The sequence below is a fragment of the Corvus cornix genome, chromosome 2, assembly GCF_000738735.6.
Source record: "Corvus cornix cornix isolate S_Up_H32 chromosome 2, ASM73873v5, whole genome shotgun sequence".
NCBI lineage: Eukaryota > Metazoa > Chordata > Aves > Passeriformes > Corvidae > Corvus > Corvus cornix.
The window spans coordinates 116870271-116896258 of NC_046333.1; the positions used below are offsets into that span (position 1 = coordinate 116870271).

Here is a 25988-nt window from a genome sequence, read left to right on the forward strand (position 1 = left end):
GCTGATTATTTCCCCCCCTGTTGCAGGCTGGTTTTGGTGTTGGTTTGGCAGGTTTTTGATTGTGCTGTTTTTTTTGTAAGATATTGGAAAGTGAACATGGAAACAACTGTAGTTTGGGAAGGGGGTCAGACATCATTAGAAACAATTTAAACACTGAAAGCAAAATGTTTGAATACATATGTATATATTAGTAAATATATGTATATAATGAACAATAGTGGCTTTTAACTCTTCTTTTGTTGTTTTCCCACATACTTAATATGGGACACGAGCTTTTCAGTATTTCTGTTGCTGTAAGCATTAGTGCCTCTGAAAGAGGGGTGTGATGAGGGCATTGGAAAACTGTAATTGTTTGTTACCATCTGCAGAGTCTGCCTTGTCCTATCTCCAGTTGGCAAGAAGGCTTTGGTTGTAACATTTATATATACTTTTTGAAAATAAGTATCAAGAAAGAACTAAGTAAGTGACAGAAAATGTTAAACTATGTTACTTAATGCACAAAATTTAAGTGATAATGTTTACAGAATGATGGCAAGCTTCAAAGCTGTAGTTAAAAGAGATCTGAAGTAGGACTGACACTGCATGTTCCTCATGCCCATAAAATGGAATGTAAGCAGTGTATGCAACCTTCTGTGATAGAAGTAGCTGTTTAATTACTTTGGTTTTATTATTTGAGGTATGGCCTGATAATTTGTTGACTGTCTATTATCCAGTAAACCCAATAATGAATATTACTGAATCTCATGAAACAAGCAGACTCTTCCTACAAACCGTGTCTCTCTTTGTGTGTTTGTAAAGAATAGCTAAATGAGCTTTTTAAATGGAAGTTTTAATCGTAATACCAAAAAACTTCATCAACCACTAATTCATTCATCATCTAAACTCTCCTATGGTGTGTATTCCCCATTTTACATATGAGTAAGCCAGGACAGAGGGATAGGGAGTTGCCTGAGGCAAGAGTGATAGTAATGGGATTTGGGGCTTCTTTATGTGTGTTATGCTGGGCTGTATTGCCCCTGAAGCTGAAGCCAGTAGTTATCCAAGTAGGTGCTTTCTTGCAGCCATTGTTGAGTACTTTCCAAGAAGAAGGTCCATGGAAAGTCCTTTGCTGGAGACCCCTCTTAATAAGAAATGAGTACGTAATTTAAAAGAAAAGGAAAAAAAACCCAAGCAAAACCCAACAAAACGAAAGCCTATCTGGAAAAAAAAAAAGTATCACAATGAGCTGAGGCTGCTAGGAAAAAGTAACTTATCTTTCCTGACTTTCACTGCTTTCATCATTCCTTGTAGTCTTCCCTTTTTCTGTATTTAAGTTTTCAAGGTAACATGAGTCTTCTCTCGAGGATAATGTCATAGTCATTTAGATCTGATTTAATCTAGATGTCTCATCCATCCCATGAACTGCATAAGGCAGCAGATCTGTAGTAACTAGGGAAGAGTCACCCCGTAGGTTAGACATATTATTGTAGGAAGTTAAGCAATAGGGCGTAAATTTTGTTTAGTAGCAACAATTATTCTTTGTTTTCGAGTATTTGAAATACTTAAATGATTTAGACTGTTATCTAAAAAAATAAAAATATGTTTATAATTTACAGTGTGTTTTCTTAGGGTTACAATGAACTTAAATAATCTTTTCAAGACAACATTGCATGTTTGCTATTTTACTTGCAGGCTGGCTCATTGGTCAGTGTCTGAAGAAAGGTTCTGAATTTCTGCTGCGCAAGGACAGTTTAATATTAGATACAAACGGGTTAGAAAAGGAATTCCAACTTATTTGGGATGTCTAATAGAAGTGATAGCGTCAGTGGGATTTTAGAGTTTCTTTTTCTCTCATGGTGTGGTACTTCTTTGTGATTAAGGAAATGGCATTTAGAATGTCAGAACATAAAGTTACAGTTTCAAATTATGATTCTCCTAGTACTAAGTGTGCTCACCTGTACTATGAGATTGAAACAGCAGCAATTAAACACTTTGAGATTTGGAGTAGACATAAACAGTAGAGACAGCTAGATTGAGATATTCTGGATATAATCTTATGGTATCAGAAAACATTTACCAAATATGGTCTTTTTGGAGAAAATTCTGAGATGAGGCTCTTTTAATCAGAAGTCAGCAAATGTAAAGACTAGAATTATTAAATAATAAGAAAAATGGTTGGAGTGGTTTAACTTTCTTTCTTTGGTGGTACCTTAGTATTTTACAGTATTAGAAGTCCATGTGATCTGAGAATTCTGTGTGTTTTTTAAAATATGTAGCAGAAAACACTTGAGTACAAGTTGTAGTTTAAAAAAAAGGGCACCAGCTCAAGTAATGAATGAAAAGGATTTCATCTTTTGATTGTGGATACAGTACAACTTCACCTTGCAGAGGGGGAAGAAAAAGAGTTTTGTATTATTTGTCTAGTGTGTCTGTTCCAGTCATTCAGATAAAATATTGTTGAACGTTGGTCAGCTCCAGACTGAAACCAAAGTATACTTATCTGTGCTGGTAGTGTTTCTTCTAATGCTTTCAGCTAATTTTTCTCAATCTGGTACACTCTCATCTGCAGGATATCTTGCTAAAATTATAAAAATACCTTGTTGCAAACCATGGAAAAGTTCAGAGTGCTCTGTGATTTAATAAAAATACTTAAGGATATTGTGGAAGTATCTTGGGACTTCAGTGGGACCTTCTTTCTGTGGGCAGGAGTAAAAACTCAGGGGTTGTAGTCCTTTTTCACATCTGTTGAAATCTTAAACATCTAAAGCCATTGCCCTTTCCTTGAACTATTAGAACATGATATATATATTTATACCTTTGTGGAAAACTTGTTCTTTTTTTGATGAGGGCATGCAGATAGGGGAAGTGATAAAGTTCTTAGTAAAGACTCTCTATGAATTGCATCCTCTTTTCACCAAGCTTGTCATCTGATGCATGTTTGTCATTAAACTGTGATTGGTATATTTTTTAAATGTGCAGGCTTCTTAAACATGGATGTTTTAGCAAGTCTAGAAGCTGATGGTAGGGAACTTCTAAAACAAAAATGCTGGGCTCTTGTTTTCCTAGGTATATAAGGAAGGGGTTAGGAAAGCGATAGAGAAGTTTTATCTATTCCTACTGTATTGGAACACCATACGCTAATAAATGTAATGGCCTAAAAATACATTTGAAAGGATTTTGCTGGTGGCTGCTATATCTTACTGTTTTATGAATGTTTGAAGTCTTGCTCTTCAGTTGCTGTTCTCAGTCATGTCTACGAGTGAGGGCTTGTTGGGCAGCTGTGATCTCTAGGCTGTCCCTAAGAGATGGCTTTCTCAGAGGTGGCCTAGTCCCCTTGAAGACCCTTGCATTAGTGTCCTCAGAAGAGGGGTGAGAGGTTGCCCTGGGGCAGGTATGTGTGGCAAAACAGACAGTGAATTACCTCAAGAAGGCTGAAAGGGCTGGCTATGACTGGTGTCTGTCTAAAGCTTCCCAAGACTGGAAAATAACCAAGCCCAGAAGAAAGGCCACTGTGGTGTGCATGTGCAAACAGGGCACGTAGTCGTGGACATGAGGGTTGAGTTTGAGGACTTTCTGGCGTGAGCATGCTGTAAAAAAATACAGAGGCATGTAGTGGTGCCAAGTAATTAGACTGGGGCAATATGCAGTTGTAGCCACATGGTGCCCATCTGCTCCTAGTGGATTTCCTTACAGTCTGTTGCAGTTTGGTTCTTTTGCAGTCTACAACTTCCTCATCAAGGGAAGTGGAGGGAGGGGCACTCACTAATCTTCTGCTCCCTGATGGCCAATGAGAGGACCTGAAGGAATGGTATGAAGCTGTGTCAGGAGAGGTTTGTTTTGGATATTAGGAAAAGGTTTTTCTCCAGAGGTGGTTGGGTGCCAGAGCAGGCTCCCCAGAGAAGTGGTCACAGCCCCAAGCCTGACAGAGAAGCATTTGGACGTTTTCAGGGACATGGTGTGACTCTTGGGGTGTCCTGTGCAGGGCCAGGAGTTGAACTTCGGTGATCCTTGTGGGTCCCTTCCAACACAGGATATGCTATAATTCTGTGATTCATTGTTAAAAAATGTTTCCTGGCCTGCAAGTCTTCAGCTTAATCTAATGAAAAAACTTGCCCCAAACATGCTGCCTTTCTCTCTATAGGTGTTCTCCCTTCCTTAGACTAAAGTAAACTTTTTTATTATAAATTACAAAAAGTGGAAATATACTTTTTCTGGATTTAGATAAAGAATACCTTATTAGAGGTTTAGCAAATCAAAAAAGAAGTATTGCTTCTAACTTAACACATACATACATCTAGTATTTTTAGTTTTTTAGTACTATATATCTCTCAAATAAACATACAATATAGTATCTTATTACCCTTCACCTTACATTTTTTACATTTATAGCCTGTTAAATAAGTTTTCCTGTTAACTCTTGAGGGTTAGAAGGGGTAGGGGAAAAAAGTACCAGAATAGAAATACTCTTGCTGTTACGGTGTGTAATGCTATTACTGCTACTATTACTTGCAGCAGTGAGAGCACAGATGGAACTTTTTCAGTTGTCTGTGGTCAGAAGAACCAGCGTTTGTACCCCATATGTTGGTCTTTGATTTTCCTTGTAGTCATAAACCTGGTGCCGTTTGCTGCGTGTCACTGTGATTTAAATTTGATAGCAGAAAGATATATTGATAGGACTAGATATGATCTATGTAAGATCCCTCTGAAAATGGTTCTCTGAGTGACTTTAGTCTTTTGTAGAAAAAAGCCATAAGTTTTAGAGGACGTTTATCACTTATATTACTGTGGGCAGGCTCTAAGTGCTTAATATACCAAGTCAGCCAGGACTGTTTTGTTGCATTTTCTTTTTCTGGGTGGGGAACAGGGTGTTTAGTGGAAATCATAGTTTGTACCACAGCATCATAAACTATGGTGATGAAAATACAATGTGGTGCAGGAACAGGTTACCCTTCAGAGAGGATGGATCTCCATGCTTTTGATGTTCAGTAGCTGAATGGAGGGAATTCTCCTGGCTGAGGGAGGAGGCTGTGTGTACAGGGCAGTATGGTTTTGTCTCTCACTTCAGGACCTTGGATTTCAAAGCATGGATGTGAAATGTGCCCAAGAGAAGGATGATGTTTGCATTTGACTGTTTTGGAGGAACTGCTTTGTTTTCACAGTGTGGGGAACATGGAGGCAAGCCCAAGAGCAACAACTCTTGTATATATGCTAAAATGTTAGGTTAGTCTTTTATAATGCTAATTTATTTAATAATAGCAGTTTAATTATTGCTGTTTTGGTTGAATATGTGCAGATGTTTCCTCCCCTATATTCCCCCTTTACTGGAGCAGTTGAAGTATTGTACAGATTCTCTGGAGACTCTTTCATCCTGACATGTTCTTACTTCACTGAGTGACTTCCCTATCTTGCCTGGAGATGAGCAGTCATTGCCTTATCTTAGAGGGGTTGGAAAGGACTGTTGGTAAATCTCCTGGATATTCTCTAATCGAAGGAATTCTCTAGTAAGCACTAGGAATCTTGATAGCTGTGCCTGGGAATAACTTCACAGACATAACTTCACGAAGAAAATATGCACATTTTTAGATACAGATGTTATATGGCAGAATCAAAGAACCATTAAGGTTGGAAAACACCTTTAAGATCATCAAGTCTGACCGCCAACCCAGCACTGCTGTGTTCACCATTAAATGTTGTCCTCGAGTATCACATGTTTTTTGAATACTTCCAGGGATGGTGACACTGCAGCTTCCTGGGCAGCCTGTTCCAGTGCTTGACAACCATTTCTGTGAAAAACAAATCTGTAATATCCAATCTAAAACCTCTCCTGGCACAACTTGAGGCCATTTCCTCTCATTCTGAAATCTGTTACCTGGGAGAAGAAACTGACACCCACCTCACTGCAACTTCCTTTCAGGTAGCTGTAGACACTGATAAGGTCTCCCCGAGCCTCTTTTTCTTCAGACTAAACAACCCAAGCTTCCTCAGCCACTTCTCATAATAGTTGTGCATTCCCTTCAGAAGTAAGGTGTTAAGATGCTTAGAGGCCATTTGACAGTAGGACTCTTGCTGGCCTGCTGGTCATTTTCTCACCTGTGGTATAGACTGCATGGCATAAACTCTGCAAAACTTCTGTGGTAAAACATGTTGGCATTTTCTGGCACTGCTTGATAGTGGAGCACACACAAAGTGAAGTTTCCTTTTACTGTGGACATGCATGGAGGGCAGGCTTGAGGTGGACAAGCTGTCAACATGAGCAGTAAGCTTTTACCAGAAGAATTCTGTGCTTAATTGTCCCACCCTTTCTATGTGTCTCTGCAGCTAGAGCTAGTAAAAACTTGCCAAAAGCGTAAGTCCTCAGTCTGCATAGTGATGACAGAGAGTAGAGAGTCTGGCTGCTGTTGTGTAATATTTAAGATCTGCCCAGCTTGCATTAGGAGCAACCTTATACTGCTAAGTCAGTCTATATTGCAAAGTAATCTCTAGCAAAAACAGTATTAACAAAACATTTGTCTTGTTGACCATCACATCACCAGTTACATACAATTCCTGTGGTAGCTATTGCAATGCCTTACATGTAGAGCCAATTTGGAGCATGCACACTTCATTACTGTAGGGGTGGCAGTTGTCTGAGATTGCCTGATCAACGCTGATGTCAATTCTGATCTATGGGCAGCAACCTAGGAGCTCTCTTAAGGGACAAGTTAGTTGTTTCTTGAGCTGTGAACAAGCTGTCATCACTCGTTGCACTGGCTGATATTCCATAGGCTTAGTAATGTGTCTCACTTTTTCTGTGAGCACAAAACACTACATATGATTACTGTAAAATTATAATGGGATGTTTGCTTTTTGGATGGCCACATTAGTATCATTTGTCTTTTATAATCTGTGTTTCTATGCAGAGTACATGACCAGAAAATAAATAATTCTATTACTGTAGCTGTGCTGAGACTCAGTTAAGAAACTCTGTATTTTGCATAGCATGTTTTTATTCCTCCAAATACTGTAATTTGGTGATATTTTCAGCTCCACCAAATCAGAAATTAGAGTAGTTTTACAGTGGTAGCGGAGGGCACTAAGATTGGTTTTAATCACTTTCACTCCACTGTTAGGATGCTGTTGGCATCAGAATTCTAGTTTTGTGATTCAGAGTTTTTTTAAAAACCTTTGGATCAGCAAGTTATAACCTGTTAGTAATTGTACTGTTTTTTACGGGTTTCCAGTAGCAGTAACAGAGCAGGATGACTCAGAATAATCTTAGATTGTTCTGTCTTCTCCTAAGACTTGATTAAGAAATAAAATGGTATTGCAGCAGCATTTTGCTTAAACATTAACTTTTTTCATGCACAGTAGTTTTGTCTTGCTAGGAAGGTTTTAATAGAAGTTCTGTTTTCTATACACTTTCATCTGTGTTCTGAAGAGGTACGTCCAGAAATTTAGATTCCTTTCAAACCTATTTGCAAAACCAGACTTTCATTGTCATCTGGTGTGATGTCTTTCCCTTTATTGCAGAGATCACTGACAACGCTTGTTGGTTTATATATCCCAGTTGTCACTTTGGAACTACAATTTTCTTAGGAGGGTTTCTGAATTACTGAGATAGCAGTTGTTTCTAAACAGCATCATATTCCCCAAAATATTTTAAGTTTAGTACTAAGTATTTTCATATAGTACACTAAAAGAAACATACACATCTTCAAGGTAGTAGTTTCACAGAAAAGCGAAGGGATCATCATTTACAATAAAGGAGAAGAAGCTGATTGGTAAAATATATTTTTGAAACAATTACAAGTGTGAATGTAGTCTTGAGGATGTTTCTGGACTTTACCTAATATAGAAAAAATACAGCTTTTGCTGAATGTAGGTACTGGCATTTGGCTGGAGTTTTGGAAGTGGTGTTGATTCCTGTTTACTGTGGAGTTTTTACTGATATGTGAGCTCTGCATATGGACAATGTCAGGAAAGTATTTATGGAGGTCTACAAAAGGTGAAGCATGCTTCACATTGAGGGGGCACTAAGAGGAGCCTAATGCTGAAAGTATTCATGAGACAAGTTGAGAATTGCAGGGACAAAGCAATGCATAGAGACATGACACAGAAACTTTCCAAATTAGTCAAGATGAGTAGTTCATTCTAAATAATCCAGAGGGAGGATGAATCCTATCATTAACCTTTGAAAGGAAGAGTCATGGAGCAATTTGGTTATGTGATGGCTTTTAACACTGTTTGGACTGTGCCAGTCAGGAAGGATACAAATTCAAAATGAGTGATCTTTGTGGCACTAGGTAGAGCTGCTGCTGGAAGCATGCTATATAGTCTGTCTTCTGTTTTAAAAGAATTTGCACAGGTTGCTGTTATAACTTCTCCAGAGTGAAGGTGATAACTGAACAGGGTTGCAGTTGAGAATATTCTGTAATGATTTACCTAAAGTGAAATTATCCATTGTATGGAGATCATACCAAAGAGGTTTGTATTTTGAAGTCAGTGGGAACTGAGTGATCACTTGCTTTACTGTTAGACAATTTAGTAAACCAAAATTTAAGAAAATTTAAATGAAGTGTGGTTGTTGTAGATCTTTATTTAAATATGGAAAAGACCATGGAGTGTGGAACTAATACCCACCATGGAAATATACGTGTAGTCCTGGTAAAAGGAATTATTTTAAAATTTTTTTTTTGTTTGGTGCTGATGTTTAAATTTCACAGTTAGCTGAGTCACGTCGCACACTTTGCTGCTCTTGCTTTGTACTTCGTAAAGCTCAGTATTGGCTCAAGTTGCTGCTCTGTTAGGGAAGTGACACTCAGCTGCTTTCAGTACAGTTGATTGTGGTTCAATTCTTGTTCAAGCAACAGAAAGACTCTCCTCCTTAACCTCCCTCCCTGCCACTCACCCTCACTGGATTAATCCTACATCTTGTCCATCTTGCTGCTTCACATAACAGGCCTGGTTTGAGACAGCTCTCTATACTTTGGGCTGGGGGGAATGAGCTTATAGTCTAAAAGTGTAAGCAGCTCTGAAACAGAGGCAGGTAGGTTTTAATTTTTCAAGTCATGGTGATACCTGTTTGGAAGCTCAAAAATAGTTTTGAATTCCAGAAATTTTCCAGTCTAGAAACAGATGATTCTATTTCTCTAATAGCGTTTTCATTTTTTATTCCTTGGATGTCGTTGGCTCTTACTGACAATGCTGTGTAGCCTGTTGTGCCACAAATTGTTTTAACACTTCGGAGTTCTTGAAGAATCTCTGTATTTTCTCTAATAAGCTGCGATCTTTAGGAGTGTCCTGCATTGTGATATTGCATGTTAATAGCATTGATTAACTGTCGAGCAGTGGGAACTGATGAGAAAATGTCCATTGTAAAATTAAATGGAATTACTAAAGACTGTGCCATGCTGCTGGTTAGGGAGGTGACTAGCCCCAGTAGTCGCTGGTAGGAGTATTAATGTGAGCTCCAGGTTTTTTCGCATGATTAAAACAGGCCATCTGTTCTTTGTTAAATGTTTACAAAAACAGCTTTTCTCTAAAAGATTTAAAGAGATGTGGGTCTAGTAAACACACCAATATTTTTGAGCACCTTTTTCACCTTATTTCAAATAATACCAAAAATAATTCTACTGCAGTATCAAATAGGATGAATACCTATTTTTGTTTAATCTCCACTGGTTTCTTTCCCATGGAAGATTAAATTCTGTACTAACATACTAAATTATGGCTTTGTTACTACTAAAAGCAGCAAGAGAAGCAATTTGTATGAAGTATGCAGATACATTTTTTCAATCTTTTGGTAAAAACTTGTAATATACATATTTTAAAAAATTCTATAAATGGAAAATGGGGTTCTTTGATTAGAAATTGTGACCCTGTAACTAGAGCTAATCCTTTCTAGATTTAAAGAAGTAGAACTATTTGAAATAATTCCCTGTGGTAAGCTTAATCGAATATTTATAGTGAAAGCCTGTTGTTCTTCCTTTTCTCCCTACTTAAGAAAGAGCAGACAACTGGTTTGGGGTAAGAAAAGGCATCTTTCAAGCTTCTTCCAATCTCTTCTCAGTAGATTTGTGCTGCTCCTACACAGCTTCACACTAGGGAGCAATGTGGGGTTGTCGGTTAGGGATAAACGGTTTAAGCATATTGCAGAAGTACAGCCACAGACTTCGTAGAAAAATAAAAGTATTTAAGCTATTTCTTTGAAAGAATGCTACAGTTTAGAAAATCACATAAAAGTGAATTACAAAATGTGCCAAACTGCAAGGGGAGTGGCATGTGGCAAAAGTAATACAGTTTCAAGGTATAGGAAATACAACCTACAAAGCCTAATTAGGGCAGAGTTGTCTTTTTGTAGCTTCAGTGTTCCAGAGATTGTGAATGATATGAACCAAAATCATAGTATTTTTATGCTTGGTAATGCACATAACTTGATCCTTTAAATAAAAGGCAGTAAGTTTGGGGTTTTTTGATATTTATATCAGGCATAATGTTTCAGTCTAATGTATAGTCTTCAGTTGTTTTAGAGCCTGAGAATGACACTTGTGGGTAAGGTTTCTGAAAAGTAAGAATCTGAAATTCTGCAGGGTACTACAGTGTGGCAGCAATTGCTGCCATTCTCAGGACCTTACCTTCTGTCCAGATCTCACATTAAAACTGCAAATGTCAAGTCACAAAGGGCTGATGCTGCTATTGTGGAGATTTGGAAAGCTTTGCTTTCAGATTTGCTTATGACTCTGCTGAAAGTTGCTGTTCAGACTGAAACAAACAAAAACAACCCACAAGTTGTCAAGGATTCATGTTTTTGAATACTGAAGCATGTATAAAATATAATATTGATTTCAGTGACGGTCATAGCACTAATGAAGTTGCAATGTTGAAAATTTTGTAAAATTAAATTTACATGGCATTACTGGATTTCTTGTGGTTTTTAATATTTGTTGGCTAGGCTGTTTCATATGCATAGGAGGAAGTAAAATAAAACTACTGATTTTGATCTGTTCTAGAAAGTTGTGCCTTTTATACATAAGCTTTTAGGTAATTGTAAAAGTCTCTCTCAATATGGCAACCAAGTATTGTAGTGTCGAATTGAAGGTACTTGCTCAACACAAAACCTACAAATAATGGAAAGAAAACCCTAGAGTTACATCTATATATGTTATATATAGCAGGTGAGCAGCATTTTAAAACAGGATTGAGGATGGTAGAGGACAGCTCAGTGAAAAAATTGGTGAAACTTGCACTTCAGATTTCTGCAAAATGTAGGATGCATGAGATACAAAATAGCAGATAATGCAGATATATATTGACTATCTTGCAATTATACAGGTTAAAAGTACTGTTCTTAAAATCCAGGGGTAAGAAGTACTTAAAGGTGATCTTGGTAATATTCCCGTATTTCTCTACCTAAAAGTAATGGTTAGTACAAGCACATAACAGTCTGAGGTAGAGAGAAGGCCATTTTATTCTGCGTGATATAACAAATCTGAGACACTCAATTCAGTCAACCAAATTCAGAACCAATCAGAACATTTTAAAAGATGTCTATTTCATGTAATGTATAATTGTACTGCAGAACTCATTGTTACCACTTAATTTCTGGGATAGTGTTTTCTATACAAATACCCAGTTTTTGTGAATTTTCCGGTGTGGATATGTACATGCCAGTGGTGACTACAGATTTCTGGAACAGGTGTTGATTCGTACTTCAGGATGCCTAACATGAGATGGTCTTGATGTGGGGCTGATTGATGCAGTGCTAATGCAATGAGTGCATTGGGTTTGCATTACAGCTGGGTTTCCACTGCAACTTAGACCTGTTGTACAAAAAAGGAACTTAATAAGCAGGTGGAGGACAGAAACATGCAGAAGTCACCCTGGAAGTCCTTGGTTAAGCCAAGGAGACCCAGGCTGTCAGTCTGTCACTCAGGCCTTCCCTCTTGTCCTGTCTCTTCCATGCAGAACTGTATTGTGTAGCATGTACCATTCAGACCTCTCCCAGACAGCAGAAAAAATCCTTAACTTTCTGACAGCCTTGCTCCTTTTGCTTCTGAGTATGTGAGTGTATTCAGTACAGTGGTTTTATGTTACTGTGAAGAAATGCCAGAAGTAGTTAGGACTACACTGGTTCCGTTTGTTTACGTTCATAAAATTATATTAATATATTTGGAAATATACACATGCATTCACTTTCTCATGTAATATTATCAAGAATTTTGTTTCCTAGATCTTAAGTGCATTTCTATTTGGATCTAGGTTGCTGAAGTAGATATATATGTGTATGCCCATCAGCTCTCCTTATGCTCAAGGACTGGTTTTGTATTCATTCATTTGCACTCTTGTCACTTCTAAGTAAGTGCCATTAGAAAAAAACGTGGAGAAAAGGAAATGCGAAGAACATTACAGTTACACTGGCACTGCTTCTCCTAGAAGTACAATTCTTATTTCTTATAAAATTTTCTTCTGCCCAATTCAATGGATCAAACATCTCAAGTGGCTATCCTTTGACACCATGACTAATGGGGAAGTTGTCCACCTAGTATCATCCTGACTTAATTTTTACAGAACAGAAAAGGAGGAGAAACAGAGAGAAAGAGTGTAGGTAAAATGGTCTGACCATCTATGTAGGTGCAAGAAAGGCATCAGTATGGTGCCATGCTATTACTTTTCTTCTAGAAAAGCACTGTCATCCTGCATTTATAACCATGGGCAGGCAGGGAGAAGCAGGTCAGAGCTTTGATATGCTGCAAAGTCATGGTGGAGCTTAGATAGCTTTTCACTGCAGACTCATGGATCTTTGTGTAGAACAGAACCATTAAGGTGAAAATAGTTGTCAATATATCCAGTGTATTTTAGTCTGGGCATTTAACATTTGTGTAACTATACATGGGTTTTCCTCTAGCTTATAAGTTTGGTGTAAACCTGATATGCCATAGAGACTTTGAGATCGGACGTTTATGCAGGTTCATAAGCACTTACTGTAGTTCTTTGTCCAATCTGGAGCAGGAACAAATCTGTTTCAAGTACAAACTGGAAGCTGTGGATCTTGGACATAAAACGTAACGCTGTAATACATTTTCAAGTGGCTTAATCCTTCACTTGCTGATCAAAATACCTCCTGTCACCGATGAACCAATGTAAATTGCCTTGATTAATTTTTTATCAATATAGCCTGTGAATGTACTTTTATTCTCCTTCGAATGTCTAGAAACAAATTTTAACAATTTTTTTCCCCTAAGGACAAAATTCCAGTGCAGCTGAATAATTTGTAACAAGTTAATCATTCTGCTAACAACTATTTTGAAATGTCTGAAACAATTGCATTCCTTTTGCATCTACGTGTTGAAGACTAAATGTTTTCTATATTTCCACTTTATCCGCTTTAGAATAATTTTACCCTTGATTATCAAGAATTTCTGGTCATTTTGCTACTGTTCTGACTGCAAAAAGCTTTGTTCTTTACTGTTTAATGCACAGTGTTTCAGATATGCTGACTCTTGTTAATAGGTTAATCCTGGGCTTAATATTTTCTCCCTCTGTTACCTCATGCTCTGAAGGAGCAAAGTTTTAGAAATCAAAGTTGCAGATCTACAATTTTATTTCTATTTATCATTCTCAGCATTCTCCGTCGGAACCCTTTTTAGAGAAACCAGTGCCGGATATGACTCAGGTTAGTGGACCGAATACCCAGCTAGTGAAAAGTGATGATTATCTGCCGTCAATTGAGCCGCAGCCACAGCAAAAGAAAAAGAAAAAGAAAAACAATCACATTGCTGCAGAAGGTCCCAGTAAAGGTTTTGGTAAGGAAGACTTTCCTGGGGGACTTGACAGCCAGAATCTAAGCAGAAACTCAGTGGATTGCTCCCAAGAAGACAAGAAGAAAAAGAAAAAGCCCAAGGCAAAAAAAGAACCGAAGGATCCTAAAGAACCCAAGGAAAAGAAGGAACCCAAGACCCCCAAAGTCCCTAAGACCCCTAAAGAGCCAAAGGAAAAGAAAGCAAAAAATACCACGCCAAAACCCAAGACCAGCAAAAAGGCTAGGTAAGTCAGGAAACTTGTATATGCAATGAGAGAAAAACAGTGTGTTTGTGGGATTTCTAGAGCATCTGTGCTAAATGGCGTGGGTGGGGAGGAAATCTTGTTTTGTCGTTTGCCTTCTACCATCTACAACATCATGTTTTTGAGAAGCTTGGGCACATTTCTCTTGTTTGACTTTCCTGTTTATGGCTTCACAGTTATTTTAAGCAAGCTGGAAAGGCAGAAGGTTAGTTTCTCCCTTTCAAGGCAGAAAAGTTTCTGGATGTATTAGATTTCAAAACGAACTCACTCTTCTTTAATCCTCATCTGTCCTTGTGTGTGGTTTTTGTGTTGAGAAATTAAATTTCTTCAACACTAATGCAGGTTTGACCAAATTCAGAGATGAAGGCTTAGAGTAAAATGGTTTGATGATGTTTTTCCCTAAATAAAGAAGTTAGGTACTTCACGTTGTTGTACGCTGTACAACCCTTACAGACACATTTTTATACTAACACAACTGATGGGCTCTAAGGTCTGCTGTTAAAAAAGCATTTTTATATGGATATTAATGTGTTCTCACCATAAGGATTATATTAATTTTCCTGTTTTGTGTAAAGACAATTTTCCTAGCAGAAAATCTTAGTGTATAGACCAGATAGTTCAACTCTGTTTCTGGACTGGGTTTCTTAACTTTCTATTGAGCATGGTGTATCTTTATCAGGATAGGCTTAAAATGCTACAGAGTAGTACAAGAAAGAATAAACTGTCGTTACACATGAGTAAATGTGTCACAGGTAATAATACAGATTCTTTCCTTGTCCCTCAAGTCCCTAAACACCGTGGTTTTAAATGCCTACTTGGAAGAAAACTGAGACCAAAAAGACATTAAAGCTCAATATTTTTTTTTCATTTGTACCTAGAATTTCTTACAACTGTTCTGAATTTGTTCCAAACATCTGAATCTGTTTTTCAAGATGTGGCTAGAGTTATAAAATATAACTTCCAGATGGAAGCACAGCCAGACTTGGTTAATCCAAATCAGTTTGCAAAATCCATTTGTATTAGGGTTTAAAACTTACAGTTAATGAATCAGCTTTGCATATATTCTACAAGACTGACTGTTTATTGGTTAGGTTTGATACAGCTCCATAGCTAAATGAGGATGAGCAGTAAGACGTTACTTGTTGCTTCAGCAAGACAGAGAAGTTTCTATACTAGCAGAGATGATGTTTCCTGAAGAATTTCTAAACAGTGGCTTGTAAAACCAAGTGTTGTTGTGTACAGGTTTTATTAACTTATCAGTAAATTACAGTTGATCAGCCTATCCGTACTGCAGCATTTACTTTGGCTGTGTACTGTTGGAACCCAGGGTAACAACAGTGTACCAGACTGTCCTAAGGATGGGGTTTACATACACAGCAGCAATTCACAGCTTAGAAAAATCTCTTAAGTTATATATCACCCAGTATGTATTTTTGAAATTAAAATACTGTATCAGCTAAACCAGCCTTTTCATAGAATCACAGGATGGTTGGGGTTGAAGGGGGACCCTGGAGATCATGTAGTTCAACCTCCCTGCTAAAGCAGGTTCACCTATAGCAGGCTGCACAGGGTCCATCCAGGCGGGTTTTTAATATCTCCAGGGAAGGAGAGTCTGTGGGTAGCCTGTTCCAGTGCTCTGTCACCCTCAACGTAAAGTTTTTCTTCTTAGACAGATGGAACTTCCTGTGTTTCAGTTTGTACCCACTGTTCCATGTCCTGTCAGTGGGCACCTCTGAGCAGTCTCTGTCTCCATTGTCTCGACACTCATCCTTAAGATACTTGTATGCATTGATAAGATCTTTTCTCAGTCATCTCTAGGCTAAACATGCCCAGCTTCCTCAGCCATTCCTCTAAAGAGACATGCTCAAGTTCCCTAGACTCACAGGTTTAAAGGCTGACCCAGCTACATAATAAGTGTTACTGAGCATTTCCTACATTTTTGCTGCCAAAAAGTAAAAAAAACTTTTACTGCAGGACTTCTCAATTGACTAGAGTGAAGTCTTGTTTGATAAACCATGGTTAGAAGGAGTCTGCCTCAAAAACACCCATGGGTGATAGTCTGGACATCAGAGCTCAGAGCTGGTCTGTCCTGTCCACTCAATCCTAGTATCTCTATGCACATCATCTCTAAATTCTGGGACATGCTGTGCAGATTAAAGGAGCAGTGTTTCCTCTGAAGGAACAAAACACTGTTTTCTTAGCTTTGTTCATAGGAGAGTCTTTATCTTCTTTCCCATACAATGACTCTTGTCCCTGGCTGGCTAGGTGACTTACAGTATTTTAGTAAGTACTAAGCCCTGTTGTTTTACCTGTGAGAGAAACATGTTTGGAGCAACAGTAACAGCATTCAGTGTTCCTTATGCTTACTCAGGGGTGTGGAGAAAGTCCTATTTTTGCTGTAACAGGCTTGTGCCTCTCGTTACCAAATGCTGTCTTGAAAACAAGGTTGTTCTCATTTTGTGGTCTTGTCAGCTTCAGTATCAAGCTTCTTTGAAGAACCCAGAGAATGTGTGGGGATGCTATGCTGCCAAAGAATTTTAAATTGGTGAAAGAAATGTGCTTACTTTGGCAACATCACAGACTGGATCTGTCCATTGACAGATCACTGAATCGAGTTTTTAAATAAATCAACAGTCCAAATGTTTAATCATATAAACCACAGTGTTTCAGCAGCACTAACTCCGGAAAGGAAATATTACAGTAGCTGAGATGAGTGAGATTAATGCAAGTTAATACAGATTATGGATGATTATGTAGAAGTAAAATATTTTGATAAAGTTAGTATCTAGCATGTCATTACTGCTACCGCTTATATTGCTCAATATTTTGCTTCTAAGCATTGAAAAGGAGTAGTGTGGTTTAGAAATCTAAAAATGCTGTGCATAACTAATGGTCCTTATTCCTGAGTAAGATGATCAGCTTCAATAGAAGAGTTCTGCAGTCATGTAAAATTAAGGTAGATAAAGCTAGGTATTTGTTGAAGAGCAACATGTTTTGGATAGAGCATAATGAGTCATTAATAGTTAAGTTTGACACAGGCTGTATTAGAGCATACACAGGGAAGAAAAAATCTGGTGTTTAATTATCTTAACCATTTTGTAATTTAATATAGCTCATAACCCTATTATTTTAGTTCCAATTTCAACTAAAAGTATAATCCTTTTATGTAACAAATAATAACAAAACTCCAGAAACTTTGTCCTTCACATCTCTGTTACCTTTGGTGCAAGTTGAGACAAAATGAGCAGCCTGCCTCACTGAAATGCACCTTCATGTGAAGGACAAGTCAGATTGGAAAATGGAAGAATCTGGTTAATTTCCTGGTGATTTTAATTGTGTCATGGGCTCTCAAAAAGAAAGAAAACGCCCAAATAGGCTGCTAGTATGTTACACTGCATAGTGAAGGAAAGAGCACACAATAATATTGTACTATTACAGTTTAAGGGCTATTAGCCCAATCCTGCCAATACTGAAATACAAATACAGTGGTGGCTAAAAAAAAAAATAACATTGGCAAAACAATCTCTTGTGGACCAAACTAGTCAAGTTTGAAAGCAAACTGTAGGTAAACCTAGGATGACAAGTGAAGGGTTTTCGTTAAATTGGGTGGGTGCTGAGTATTATGTGGGCTCTAAATGTTGCGGAGCCAGCTTGCAGGCACATGCAAAGCAGGCAGATTTTTCCAAAAGTAGATGGACAGGAAAAGGCAAGTAATCCTACTGAATTGCAAAGTCATGGCTCAGATGTCTGTTCCTCCTGTGCCTGTCCCTGGAGGAGATGAGGACCACCTGTTTGAGAAGATCACGCTGCAGCACAGCTGATATCTCTCCTGCCACTTCCTATGAAACCCTAGAGAGTGGCCACTGATTATGGTGGCAGGAGCAGTAACTATTTGTAAGGGCCAAATGGCAGCTATTTGCAGTAGCTCTTGCCTCGTCCCATCTCCTCAAAGCAGTGTGCTGTGCTTTGCAGGGCTGCTCGTATCTGCTTCCTCCCCTCCCTGTGGCAGGGAAAGCTCTTCATCTTTCCCACACACTGAACAGCAGCCTGGGACACAGTGTAGGGCAAGTGGGTTGTGGCTTACAAGGGAAGTGCTAAACATGAGCATAATCACAGTTTCTAGAGGGAGGTGGAGAAGGGCTTTTTGGCACATGGTTCGGCTGTTTGTTGTATCGGAAAGGGGATGGCTCCTGGCCACGGAAGTGGGAAGAGGCTGCTGTGTGGGGGAGCGGTGAGGATAGCAGAACGCAGCACCCAGGGGAGCTGGAGGACAGGAAGAGAGGTCCTGAGGCAGTGGTGGTGGTTTCCACTCCCAAGGTCAGATCATCCTGAGCAAGGCAGGAAGGGGCTGCCTTTGGGAGAGAACAGGAAATCGTGCGAGATTTCCATGCATGTGTCCGCTGAGGCTGTTCTTGTTCACACCTGTCCTCATCTCCCTTTTGAACCAGCCCAGCTGCCTGATATTTACCTTTGCTTGTGCTGCAGGGCAGGCCTTGTAGGCTTCACTATTACCGAAGCTTTTTAGTAATTTGGCTGACTTTTCAGACTGGAAAAAACCTGTTGTTTTTCCTACTTTTGTGATCCATAAAAATGGACTTAAAAAGAAGTTTTGATTACACTAGGAGCTTTAAAAAATAACCATTTTCCTTGGGTAAGGCAGTACAGTATAAAGCTCACATCTCTGACATTTTGAGAAAGTGGGATTATTTTTCAATTGTTTTTATGCTCCACAGTGAATGTGTAAAGTTCGTCTCAGCCAGGTTCCAATCATGCATCTGTTACAGGACAATGTTCCCAAATGGTAAAATAAAAAATCAGTAATCCATCTGACTTATTTTAGATATAGAATTATAGAAAAAAACAGCATCCAAGTCATGATAGTTGTCATAAATTATACTAATAAACAGATCTATCAGTTACCCAGATCAGGTGAAATAGTTACACAGTGTAAACGTATGGGCTAATTACTTCCCCTCTTAATGCTGAAAGCATGTCATGATTTTGGGGTCATTTTTGAGTCAGATGGTTTGCCCCTGTAAGTTTCTGGAGTTTCATCTAGCTCTCTTGGTGGCTGCTGGGCTGACACAAAACACTTTGTCGGAGTTTGGATATCTTTCTCAAATTGTAAATCAAGCTCTCTTTTCAGTTGTCCTACTTACAGTTTTCCTCTTCATCCTCTTTTTCTTCATGTTGTTTGCTTGTTTGACCTTCTGCAGGTTGTCTTCTTACTGGTCCCATTTGGTCAGTATGGTGTGCAGTCCTCGAGGGTGAGAGGGTGAAACCAGAAAGTGATATTGGACAGTGAGATTGTAAAACATCTAATCTGAAATGTCTGTATTTATATCACTGGAATTGAGGGGCGAGTTTAACTGACAGTTTTGAAATACTTTAGTATTTTGTGTGTGGCAAATACTGCTTCAGTTTGTCCTAGATTTATAGTTCTCATTTTGGGATTGGACACTTACCTTGTCACTAGTGGGCCTTGGCTAAATTTTGCATTCATGCATGTGTAAAAACAAATGAGAGATGGTTGCCTAAATATGTATGTATGTTACAGTTTACCTTCCTTATTGCCAGACTTGGAAAGTACTAATCGTGTGCACTCAATGTTGAGCATTGACAGGGATACCTAATGGCAGGGTCTCTGAGAACAATCTCTAAGTACCTGCCTGTTCTTCATGTGGAAAGGTAATTCTGTTCCAGGCTAATGCTGCTCCTGAATGGTCTTGAGTATGATCTGCTGGAAAGTGCAAAGGCTGAGTCAAAAGTGGGTACATTTAATTGTCAGGAACAAATCACACTGGCTCTGCGAAGATGAAGAACAGTTGCTGACAATGTAAGGAAGCTGATGTTCCCACTGGCCAGATGAAGCTCCTGGGTGTGTGATGCACTGGGAAGCAGTGTGTCCCTGCATTTAGAAGGGTAGTGCTGTTCTTCTATTTCTACTCCACCTTTTTTTTTCCCTTTCCTTCAAAGAAGTTGTAGCTGTGCATTTAAAAAGAGCAATTCTGTTGCTGAATTTAGAACTTAAAATTCCCTGTGGAGCTGCACACGGGCTTTGTTCATCCCAGTTTGGTGGCTCTTTCATGTGTGTGTTTATAACTGGCCTGGAAAGGGAAGTGATTTGAAACTGTCCGATCTCTTCGGCCGCGTCTCCGTTGCCGAGAGTGCCTGTGTACGCCGAGGCGCACGGCTCGGGGGTAGATACAGGTCATGAATGGCTCGGAGAGGGAAAGGTCTCTGAGAGGCCAGAAAGGAACCCGTGTCGGGGCGGACCTGCCCGCAGCGCCGGGCTCTTTGTCTGCACCCGGCCGGCCGGGAGCGCGGCGCGGTCGGTGGGTCGGCGGGTCGGCGGGCCCTCGTTAGCGCTGCCCGGCCTTTCAGCAGGCTGGTGTTTTATCCCGCCTAGCCCACGCTATTCTTCCCGGCTTTAAGCCTGTTATTCACAGGCGGCCGTGCACCGGGGGCACGGCACGACGGCTGAGCTTTAATTGCGCGCCCCGCTCCGATTTACGGGGGTCAGGGGCGAAAGGCGCTGGGCTGTCAGCGCGCTTCACCTGGCGGCGATCTTCACCTTCCATTTAAACAAGTTCGAGAAATGCGTTAAAGCGGGGCTTTTTCTTTGTTTTGTTTTGTTGCTGTTTGGTTTTTAGTTTGTAGCTGGTGTTTTTGGAAGCGGTTTCGCGGTGATTTGATAAAAGCCGGTGTGTGTGCGGTGGGGGTTCCCGTGCCGCGGCCGCGCAGGTGCCGGGAGCGGGCGGGCGCTGATTGAGGGAAGCAGATGGCAGCGCTCGGTGGCCGCCGGCCAGCGGAGCAGGTGCTGGTCACGTGGCCGCGGGTTGCCGGGGCGACGCCAGCGCTCTCGGCGTGCGGATGAAAAGGCGAAGGGGGCCCCGCTTCAGCTGCGGCTTTTTGTGCCATTGGTGGCAGCCAGAGCGGAAACAAGCGCCGGCGGGGAGGGAGGGGAGCCCGCCGGGCACCGAGGGAGGGAGGGAGGGAGCGAGGGAAGGGAGGGAGGGACGCGCGCTGCCCGGCCCCGCCGCTTCTCAGGGCTCGCCCTCTGCCCGCGCTCCTCCCGCCGTGCCCAACTCTGCCCCCGCTGTGCCCGTGCTCTTTCCGCCGTGTCAAACTTCCCCCCGCCCATCCCCTTTCATTTTAATTTTTTTTTTTAATTGTCACAGTTTGAGGTGGGGTTTTTTTGAGCTGTGTTGAGTCCTGTTAATTTCACAAGATCACGGGATTGTTAGGGTTGGAAGGCACCTCTGGAGATCATCTCATCCAAGCCCCCTGCCGAGTCAGGGTCACCTAGAGCAGGTGACACAGGAAGGTGTCCAGGTGGATTTTGAATGTCTCCAGAGGGGGAGACTCCACGACCTCACTGTTCCAGTGCTCTGCCACCCTCATTGTAAGGAAGTTCTTCTTCATGTTGAGGTGGAACTTCTGTTTTTGTTTCTGGCCATTGCTACTTGTCTTGTCACTGTGCACCACTGAAAAGAGTCTGGTACCATCCTCTTGACACCTGGTATTGAGATATTTATATGCATTAATGAATCACAGAATTATTAGGGTTGGAAGTGACCTCTGTAGATTATCTGGGCTCAGTCTTCTCTTTAAATAGGCCCAGCTACTGCAGTCTCTCCTCATAAGAGAGATGCTCCAGACCCCTAGTCATCATTGTGCCCCTCTTCTGTATCCTCTCCACTAGCTTCTTGTTTTTGTTTTACTGAGGAGTCCGGAACTGGACACAGTACTCCAGATGTGGCCTCGCTAGGGCTGAGTAGAGACAATTTTGCAATAATACAAATCCCTGTTCAAAACTCAGGTTTGGTTTTTTTTGTTTTTTTTTTTTTTTTTTTTTTTAACTTGGAAATCAGCGTCGTTAGTTTAAGCATAGGCTGCAAGGAGAAAATACACCATAGCCAAGTTGTCACAGTCCTGAGGAGACATGTGACTGTATTGGGAAATTTTAAATTACAGCTCCAAAATACACTATTGGTGGGCTAATGTGCTGATCAAAACAAACAAACCTAAAGCTGATGTTTAAATGAGAAATTACAAATGTGAGGATCATGAAGAAAGAACAAACCCTAGGCAGTTTCCCAGGTATGAAATTAAAGTGATGAGAATGCAGAAGCCATATAAAAGTGGCTGATATAGCACTTGGTGACCTGTGCTTGCCATGCGTCAGCTACCAGCAGACAGGTCTGCTCTGCTGTCAGTCATCTCAACACTTTCCTTTAGTAAGCCCCTCACATTGGTAATGGACTGCTGGGGGTTGACCACAAAAAAACTAGTAAAAACCTGCCTCAGACTCAAAGGCTAAATGTGTTTAAAAATACTAACTTACATCATCGATTTCATTACTATTTAAAAATTTCACCCCTGCCATGCTGCAGATCATCCCAGTGTGTGCTTTGGTGACAGTGTATTTAAAGCTGGATTTTGATATGTCCATCTTCACCCATTTTCAAGCCTCTGAGTGCAGTTGGAGACATGCAGTCCTAGCTCTTCAAGTGGTGAACATTTTCATGGGGGAGGAAGGGAAGGAACAACCCCCAAAACATTTCTCTACTGTCAGTGGATAGAGCGTTCTAGTATTGTGTAGATGCTGAGATACTAGCTGGGTGTATTTTCCCCCTGTACAAGCTGCAGTTGCATGCATTGAGGCTGTATGGGTGCCCTCAGCACTGACACTAAAGTGCATTTCCTGCTTGGAAATAGCAAGGATTGCAGAAGAAGATGAATTCAGTCCTTTGTTTTGGTAACGCTTACTCTGGTTCTGCTTACCTGGTCTGCACTGTTAATATAAGACAAGCACATTCGTAACCCTGTTTCTCTTCTCATGTGTCAGGTTGTCCAAACACTGCTTTCAGAAAGTGCAGGTTCTGAAGAGAGCAGCTCTTCTTTTCCCATCTCATTTTTAGTTTCTTGTTGAGTACACATCGAGTGTCGCTGTCTAAGGTCTTGAAGGAAAGAAGCAAGGAGTGTTGTTAAGGCATGTGTGGTGATGGCCCATGCATCACTGATTTTGCAGTTACCTTGAAATACTTAAGAAAGGCGGTTGAAAATAAAAAAGTCACTCATAACAAACATCTCACAGATCAACTGTTTTGTTAAGCACCTCTTGCTTATATTTTTCTACAAATACTGATTAAAAATACCTCTGTTTTAGTAGCAAGAAGCAAGATTCAGAAGCCAGTGCTGCGAAGAAAAAGGTTAACAAGGGAAAGGAAGGTTCTGAAAACTCAGATTTGGAAAAAACTCCACCACCGTCACCTCATCCTGAAGATGAAGATGATCCAGGGGTTCAGGTAATGCTATTGTTGAAGTTCATTGTAGGCTTTGACAACTTAGAAGCATAAAACAATAGTTCTCATCATCTTTGTTATAGAGGTACAGGTATTTGGATAATTTCTGTATTGTTTTCAAAGAAGGTGAGAAATGAAAATCAACAGGGTTAATATTTTACAAAAAAAAGTATTTTTTGTCATAGTTTTGCTTTACAGTCTTGTTACTTGCAGATATGTGTATGGTGCTGCCTAGTCTTCACACATTCTCTTCGATAACTGTTGCAGTTATGATGCTGAATGTTCTGTTCTGTAGACTTCATGCTCTATTACAAGGTCTTGCTTATAAGCTTGGTGTTTATTCTTGCATTGGCTTTGCAAACCTTCTGAAATCAAGAATGAGACATGACAAAGCAGAGTGTTGGAAACATGCATGTCAGGGACTTGCAGCTACACTGCTTTAGTGGATGAAGGGCTTTTTTTGCAGGACTACCAGTCATGGGCTCACGCTGATTAATTTTTCTTGACCACGGTACACCAATCACCATCTGTCCAAACTTTGTTTCATGTAAAGAAAATCTGGAAATAGAGTAGCATGTATGACAAGTTTTGTGTGCTCTGTCATTAGACATGTTAAGAAGTGGTCAGCTCCTGGCTTGCTTCTGCTGGCAGCGGTTAGAGTGGGCACTAGAAATAAAAATCCCCTCATGAAGAGGTGGGGACAAATTGAGGTGGGGGAAGTATGAGATTCCTATGTAGTCATACCAGTGTACGTTGAATCCACTACATTTGTCCATTACACATCAGGTTGTGGATGGGTTGCTTCTGGTTATGAGAGATGTTCAGACTGATGATCAGTTGGGAATGGTCAGAGTAGCCTGGTGAAGACTTTGGCAAACAGTTGTCCTACACTAGCATGGTTTATGCCTTTCCTCCCATTATTTTCGAGAAGAATGTAGTAAATAATGAAATGTGAGCAATCTAGTATATTCTGGTTAAAAACAAAAGAGGCAGCAGAAGACAGTGTTCTTCCTGACTCCTTCAAACTGTGTGTTCTGAATTAAAGAAGTTGAGTTACACCATGAAGATGTTGAAATGTTTGAAGAAGTAAGTTTTCTGTCCAGTGCTGCAATTCTCGCTCAGCCTGATTAAGGGAAAAGATGAAGAAACTTTGGAGCTGATGGGTTTTTTTGGGTTAATTTGTAGGTGATTATATTCTATTTACAATTGAACATCTCTGCATGGTTTGCTGGTTTTCAGTCCAGTGGAACAAAAACTTTCTCTTTGTCAAACACAATTGGGTGATAAACATTGTTTGATTTTTTTTTTTTTTTTTTTTTTTTTTTGGGCAAGTAGAAGTGCTAGGGTACTTGCATCACTTTTAAATTAAATGTAACAAAGTATTTCAGGAAACTTTTTGTTTTCTTAATACTTTCTTGTACTGTTCATGCTATACAGCACCTGTACTTGTTTGCATGAACTTAGGAAATGGTTCCAACCATGTTTGCTAGGACAGCTACAGTTAATAAACTTGTTATGCATTTCTCAACCAAGATTGATGTTACTCAGTTGTCTAAAACACAGTTGCATTATTAGTGTTAAATCCCGGGCCTTCTGTAGTGATATTATGTAGTAGTGCATAGTGATACACTGTTTTCTTTAAAGAGGAGAAATACTTGCCTTTGTATGTTTTGCAGATTTTTTTATATTCCATTATCAAACCTGTTATTCACCTTTCTACCTATAGATCAGTTAGCAAGTTAAAGATAATCTGATGCAGGTAAACATATGCTTAGTTTCTGACAACAGTGCATAACAATTGCAAAACCACATATGAATGTAAGAGGAAACAGGAAGTTCATCAAGTAAAAAAAAAAATCAAATAAAGGCTTCCATTATGTTTTAGGTATTATTTCTGTTAGGGAAATGGAAGAAGAGATTTTTGGCACCAAAAGTAATGGTAAGACTTACCTACAGAGTCAGAAGAAAATTGGTATTTTCCCATCAGTGATCATGTAAATCAAGATGCAAATTTGTCAAGTGTTATCTATTTTGAAGTATAAAAATATTGTTTTGTGGAAACCCCCGTAAGTTACTGTGTTAAAGGAAGAAGCCACATCACCATTGTTTAAAAGGGTGATGTAAGCTTAACCTTTGCTCAAAATTTTCGTTTTCAGTTATATAAATAATTTCTAATTTTGTAAAGTGCATCAGGTATTTATGCTTTTAAAAGCATGATTAGCTATCTAAAAGTAAATATTTGACTTTGTCTATGTATATTGAGAAACTTGGGTGCATAAGTCTGTTAAACAAGCTACGTAAGTATTTTCATGTACCAGTGAGGAGGTGTGGTAGCTGAGACAGATGTATAAATGAATAGTGTTAAATATATAAATAAATGGTGTATCAAGTCATTAAGGTGGGGTTTTTTTAACAGTTGATATATTATAATTTTAATATATACATTACTCCATTGAGATATTTGATGCTCAGTTGACCGTTTCCTTCAACAACATATGCTTACAGCTTTTCAAATGTATAACCTGATGCAGATTATCTGGGAAGTTGAATTTTATTGTTGTAGATAACAATACCCAGCACCGGGCATCAAGGTACAAATTCTGTGAAATGCATACTTGTGTATTTTACAGGTTGTTTTGTGCACTTTTGCTGAAGCAGTCT

At 39.7% G+C, this 25988-nt stretch overlaps 1 protein-coding gene across 9 annotated transcripts in view; it reads left to right on the forward strand.

Moving 5' to 3' along the window:
* Window positions 1–25988, forward strand: part of CHD7 (chromodomain helicase DNA binding protein 7) — a 133790-nt gene that overhangs the window by 60122 nt on the left and 47680 nt on the right. For 8 of the 9 annotated variants that reach the window (XM_039549478.1, XM_039549482.1, XM_039549481.1 and 5 more), the window contains 2 exons: window positions 13580–14001; window positions 23192–23330. In XM_039549478.1, the coding sequence (XP_039405412.1) occupies window positions 13580–14001; window positions 23192–23330 (561 nt within the window). The remainder of the gene's footprint in view (window positions 1–13579; window positions 14002–23191; window positions 23331–25988) is intronic. The other variant, XM_039549480.1, reaches the window with a different exon arrangement.